Genomic DNA, 6,446 nt, shown 5'->3' with positions numbered 1-6,446 from the left:
AGAACAGACAAAAAAGGAAAATTTAATACATTGTAAATGTCACTCAAATTATTAAATACTGCTTAGAACATGTGTTATTATAAATTAGCTGAGCTTTTAATCGGCATATAATAAAACCTTCATAAATCACCCACAGTTTTATCAGAATGCTCTTCTCATCTATGCAGTCATCATTTTTGCTACCATCAGACTCAGTTTCCAAGATCCTCTGAGAGATCTCTAGGGTATAGGAGACCCCTAAAAGCACACCCCTGAAAGCCAGAGTGCAATTAAACAGAGGCTGCCCAACACATTTGAGGTCTACGAAAAAGTTTACCATCTATTGTAGAGAAGGATAGCCATGGCAGTGGTCGGGGGTAAGGTGGCCAAATCCATATCCACATGCTTTGTCCCAGGAGGAACTTTACTGATGCACAGCAGTTCATTTAGCAGCATATTCAATACTGGAACAGACAAACTTCAGGAAACAAAAGGTACATATCTGCATGAGCAGCTTAAAATGCACAATTTTAATTGAAAATAATTTACTGAAGTATTTATTGAAAATAATTACATTGTTAAAAGACTAAATCTGAAGGGGTATTTTATTGAGTTGTCTCAACAACTTATATGAAATTATCAAAGGGGTGCCTGGGTGGCTCAATCAGTTAAGCATCCGACTCTTGATTTCAGCTGAGTTCATGATCTCATGGTTCAGGAGATCAAGCCCTGCGTTGCCTGCTTGGATTCTCTCTCTCCCTCTCTGCCCCTTCCCCCCAAAATAAATCTTTAAGAAGTATTAAATTTTGAAATATTTAAAATTTTTCTTTACGAAAACAATTTAAACATACACAAAAGTAGTCAGAATATAATGAATCCCTGTGCCCATCATCTAGTTTCAACAATTATGGACTGATGGCTAATCTGGTTTCATCTCTACTCTCACTCACTTCCTCCCCTTCCCATAGTATTGTAAAGCAAATTTTTAACACTAAATCATTTCTTCCATATGTGTTTCAAAATAGATCTCCAAAAAATTAACTCAACAGGGGCACCTGGCTGGCTCAGTCAGAAGGGCGTGCAACTCTTGATCTTGGGGTTGTTAATTTGAGCCCCACGTTGGGTGTAGTTTACTTAAATAAATAAAACTTTAAAAAAATTAACTCAATGGGGTGCCTGGGTGGCTCAGTCAGTTAAGCGTCCGACTTTGGCTCACGTCATGGTCTAACGGTTCATGGGTTCGAGCCCCACACTGGGTTCTGTGCTGCCGGCTCAGAGCCTGGACCCTGTTTCAGATTCTGTGTCTCCCTCTCTCTCTGCCCCTTCCCTGCTCATGTTATCTCTGTCTCAAAAATAAATAAAAACCAAGAAAAAAATTAACTCAATGTATCCACAGTATTCGTTTCACACCTAAGTATTTTTCAGTTGGGGGTGCCTGGGTAGCTCAGTTAACGCTTCTAACTTTAGCACAGGTCAGGATCTCATGTTTTGTGATTTCAAGCCCTACATCTACATCGGGCTCTGTGCTGTCAGCACAGAGACCGCTTCACATCCTCTGTCTTCCTCACTCTCTGCTTCTCCCCCACTCTTCCTCAAAAATACATTAAAAAAAATTTTTTTAATACCTTATAAAAAGTTTTCAGTCTCTTATCAAATATCCCATTGGTGTTCAATTTCCAACTGCCATCATATACATCATACTTTTTTGGTCTACATTACTATCTCTTGACAGGCCTCAAGTCTATCAATGGATAGCCTCTCCCTCAGATTAAAAAAATTCTTTAATCTGGAAAAGGGTGGTAAAAAAAAAAAAGTGTTTAAACACTACTAGGGAGAACAGGATTTTAAAAGGTTTATACCTCCTGAGTCAGCAACTTAACAATCTGTACTAAGAATATAACCAAAACTTCAGATAAAATTTAGGGACAAAAGTAAGGTTCTGTGATTTATTAAAATTAAAAAGTCTCAGAGGGGCGCCTGGGTAGCTCAGTCGGTTGAGCGTCTGGCTTCAGCTCAGGTCATGATCTCACGCTTTGTGGGTTTGATCCCCGCGTCGGGCTCTGTGTTGACAGCTAGCTCAGAGCCCGGAGCCTGTCTTCGGATTTTGTATCTCTCTCTCTCTGACCCTCTCCTGCTCATGCTGTCACTCTCTCTCAAAAGTAAATAAAACATTTAAAAATAATTTTTTTAATTAAATTAAAAAGTAGAAACAAACTAAATATCCGTGGAAAAACAATCAATTATCCACATGATGGAATTATCTCAAAAAAAAAAAAAATACTATGGGGAAATGTTCATGATATGGTTATATGGGAAAAAAAAGAAATCACAATACTATACAGGTTAGAGTATGATCACAGCTTTGTTTAAAAATAAAGGAAGAGGGGCGCCTGGGTGGCTTAGTCAGTTAAGCGTCCGACTTTTGCTTAGGTCATGATCTCGCGGTTCGTGGGTTCGAGCCCTGCGTCGGGCTCTGTGCTGACTGCCAGCTCAGAGCCTGGAGCCTGTTTCAGTCTGTGACTCCCTCTCTCTCTGACCCTCCCCTGCTCACACTGTCTCTCTCTCTCTCCTAGAAATAAATAAAACATTTAAAAAAAATTCTTTAAAAAAATAAATAAATAAATAAAGGAAGAAGGGTGCCTGGCTGGCTCAGTCAGTAGAGCATCCAACTACTGATCTTGGGGTTAGGAGTTTGGGCTCCACACTGGGTGTAAAGAGTACATAAAAAAAAATAGAAAAACAACAGCAAAAAAAAAAAAAAAAAAAAAAAACAAAAATGTTAAAAGTACTTGTCTCCCTCCTCTATTTTCTGATTTCTTAATTTTACAAGGTATATATATATATATATATATATATATATATATATATTTTAGACAGACTCCATGCCCAGCATGAAGCCCAAAGTGGGGCTTGAACTAATGACCCTGAGACTAAGACCTGAGCTGAGATCAAGAGTCAGATGCTTAACCATCTGAACCACCCAGAAGCCCTTACAAGGAGTTCTTTTTAAATTGTCAGAGGGGAGCTTGGCTCAGTCAGTTGAGGATACAACTCGATTTTGGCTCAAGTCATGGTCTCAGGGTCATGGGATTGAGTCCTATATCAGGCTCTGTGCTGAATGTGGAGCCTGTTTGAGATTCTCTCTTCTCTTCCCCTCTACCGGACTCATGTGCTTTCTCCCTCTCTCTAAAATTAAAAAAAAAAAAAAAAATTTTAATTGTGAAAAAAGGGGATGAAAAGTCATTTTCTAAGTATTGCCTTGACAATATTTGTTAACAAATAAGCACGGATTCTTTTTTTTTTTTTTTTTTAACATTTATTCATATTTGAGAGAGACAGAGTGCAAGCGGGAAAGGAGGAGAGAGAGGGAGACATAGAATCTGAAGCATGCTATCAGCACAGAGCCCGACGGGGGGCTTGAACCCATGAACCACAAGATCATGACCTGAGCCAAAGTCAGATGCTCAACCTACTGAGCCACCCAGGTGCCCCCAAATAAGCACTGATTCTAAAAAGATATTTTAATGACTTAGGAGATAGTGATTGGTTTTGTCCAATAAAAACGGCTCAATTATTTCACAGCAAATCATCCATATTACGTAATAACTATCATTAATTTTCATTTTCTTCATATATATGAAAGTAGACTGCAACATTTAAAACTGTTTAGGTGTGAATTTTCTCTAGTTACATCAAATGGTAATAATAAACAACTATCTCGTTATTGATATTTATACTGTAAAAGGTGATTTAAATTCACCTAACATTCAAATATTTCTGTATACCTTTTGAAAAACAGGCTCATATATTACCAAGAACATACAGAAATACAATGTGCATTTTAAGGGCTGGTATCAGAAAAGTACATATAGAAACAAAAAATCTAAATAGTATTTCAAAATAAATTTCTTTTACATCTTCTATACCTTTTCTCTAATATGTCTAAGTCCCACTTCAGATGTGCAGCAACTTTAAGAGCAAGTAGCTTTAAAATACGATTTCTCTTGTTATCAGGTGGAGGCTGCACCTGGTTTTGTTCATTAACTGAAGGTTTGGAAGCCTGTTCCAAAAACTGAACAATAAGTTGAACTGGTGCAGGATCTAGAATTTAAAAGAAAATAAATTCTTAAATTTAATTTTCAATTACGAAGATGCAAAAGGTTTCACTGTATTGGTTTTTGGCCACAAAAAAAATCCCAACAGCTGTGCAGTTATGACAACTAAGGATTATGATTTATAAGAAGTATGCTTAAAGATTATATGAAAGAACAGGAAGGGTGGTAAAGAGAAAGGGTTAACAGATTCATGCAGAAGAAAACACTTTAGAAGTAAGAATGTAATGGCTATAGTTCAGCAAATAACCAATGTCAATTAGAGGAAAAACGAAAGAGAAGCCACCTTTGGAATTACCGTTTTAACACTTAATTAGTGCGACCTGCATCAAGTTACCTCTCTGCACCTGTTTCCATCAATGCACCCTAGAGGATACCACCACCTACCTGTGATTATGAACACCGAATTAAATGAGATAACAGATGTGATGTATTAATATTAAGCCTGGCGCCCAGAACATTCAATAAACGTCTGTGAAAAGCAACGAATTAAAAGAACATGACATCATTCAGGTGGTAAACTGCTTGAGTGAAACCACTAACTTCTCCCACAGTTATCTCCATCAGTTAAGACCGATATAGACTGAACAAGCTACATCGGGATTTCAACTTTATCAGCAAAATACTATTCAAGAAACTTACCTTTTCATACCAGTACCTTTTTCCAGAAATGTCTGGAGTTTCCCTCCTTCCCTAACAGCACCCACTAATTAGGGTATCAATCATGATTATCATTCAACAACCGTGTTACAAATGTATAACATTTCCTGCCCTCGGAGGTTTTCTCATTTTCATTTACAGACCAACTTTGGAAAAAAATAATTAGAAGTCGGTAAAATCCCCTCGTTGGGAAACAAAATATTTAGGTAAGAACCTAAAAGATAACGAATTAGCATCAGGATCAGCACCATAACAGCAATTTCTCTCCGACTCTAAACGGACCGCAGCCCCGAGTTCTATAGGGGTGGGTCAGAGCCAGCCTCTCCAAGCCACGCAATCTCACAAGACCACCCGGCAGGAGCTGAAACCCCAAACAGTAAAAGGACCAAAGGCAAGGGAGGCGGGCGGGCCTTGGTCTTGCGTTTTTAAGCCCTTCACGACGGTGCCCCCGCACTGGGATGCTTAACGTGTAGCAAGGGGGGCTCCGCCAGAGCTTGGCTCGGGTTCGCGCCTCCTGGACCCCCCCCCCCCACCCCCGGCTTCGTGGCGGAGGAGGCGCGGGTCCCGAGAGCTCAGCGAGCGGTGCCGGGGGACGGGTCCCACTCCTCTCCGGGTGTAGGCGCCGCGCTTACCCGGGCAGGGCTTGCGCAAATGTTTCTCCAGCAGCGACTCTTCCAGCAGGAACTCGAACCAGCAGGTCTGCGGCGGGGTGCAGGGCCGGCTGGAGGTGGCCGCCTCCCGGTCCGCCGCCTCCGCGCTCATCCTGCCCCCGCCGCCGGTACCCCCAGGGACGCCTCCCGGCTCCAACCTGACACGCGGACGCGTACCACCGGCCTGCGACCTGCTGAACCTCCACGAGCGAGTCCCCGCTCAGAACGTCTCGGAAACCCACACAACCCAAAATGGCGGCGGAGCCCAGCCGGAGCTGAGGGGCCTAAGTCCGCCTCCTTGCGCCACCGCCGCGCCTCCAGACCAATCGTTGTTCGATTTGTAGAGAAAGAAGGCGGGGCCAATCCCTAGATAACGCCTCGTCGTGGTTGCCCTGGGAGACGTCTCGCGTAGAAGCTGGGGCGCCAGTGGGATTTCCCCTTTCCTGGGAGACTCTCAGCGAGGCTCACCTAGGGTTGCAGTGGACCTCCATGTCCTCATAAAAGACCGCGGACACTACACGTTTAAACTGTGATCCAGACAAAGCTTGTCTTCTTCGGTGCTTTCAATGTCCCTATATCCGTTTTCTAGATTTCTTCGCACTTAGGTCTTCTCGGCGCCCCGATCCCCTTCCTCGAAGGATGAGAATGATGGCGCACAGGGAGATCCACCTTTTCTGTTACTTTTCAGGACTAGCTCTCAATATTCAGCGCCTAATTAATCCTCTTGATATGCCAGCTATCAAGATATAACTTGATATATTGTTAACCCCATTTTACTTTTACCTCCATTTTGTAATGTTCTTGTGCTTTTTTAATTAAAATAGGTAAACGTGTATTCATAGATGGTGCAGACACCTAAAGGGTGCAAACTCTAGGTTAAGCTATTTAACCTCTCTGTCCATATTTGTGGTTTATTTTAGGACTGATAAGAAAATTCAAGGCATTCCCTCTCTCTCTGACCCTCCCCTGCTCACGCTGTCTCTGTCTCTCTCTATATAAAAAAATAAAATAAAATAAATAAAATAAAATCCAAGAGACTTTAAAA

At 41.5% G+C, this 6,446-nt stretch overlaps 1 protein-coding gene across 1 annotated transcript in view; it reads right to left on the bottom strand.

The window, feature by feature from the left end:
• INTS8 (integrator complex subunit 8) overlaps positions 1 to 5,710 on the bottom strand; it is a 55,579-nt gene extending 49,869 nt beyond the window's left edge. Inside the window, exons 1-3 of the mRNA XM_039216501.1 lie at positions 5,384 to 5,710; positions 3,906 to 4,080; positions 317 to 457 (exon numbers count right to left, since the gene is read on the bottom strand). Of these exons, the coding sequence (XP_039072432.1) occupies positions 317 to 457; positions 3,906 to 4,080; positions 5,384 to 5,513 (446 nt within the window). The 5' untranslated portion in view covers positions 5,514 to 5,710. The remainder of the gene's footprint in view (positions 1 to 316; positions 458 to 3,905; positions 4,081 to 5,383) is intronic.
• Between the last annotated feature and the right edge of the window lie 736 nt (positions 5,711 to 6,446).

The sequence above is a fragment of the Hyaena hyaena genome, unplaced genomic scaffold (assembly GCF_003009895.1).
Source record: "Hyaena hyaena isolate Hyena2069 unplaced genomic scaffold, ASM300989v1 scaffold_635, whole genome shotgun sequence".
Taxonomy (NCBI): Eukaryota; Metazoa; Chordata; class Mammalia; order Carnivora; family Hyaenidae; genus Hyaena; species Hyaena hyaena.
The sequence above is the reverse complement of the archived record's forward strand: the minus strand, read 5'-3'. Positions and strand labels throughout refer to the sequence as shown.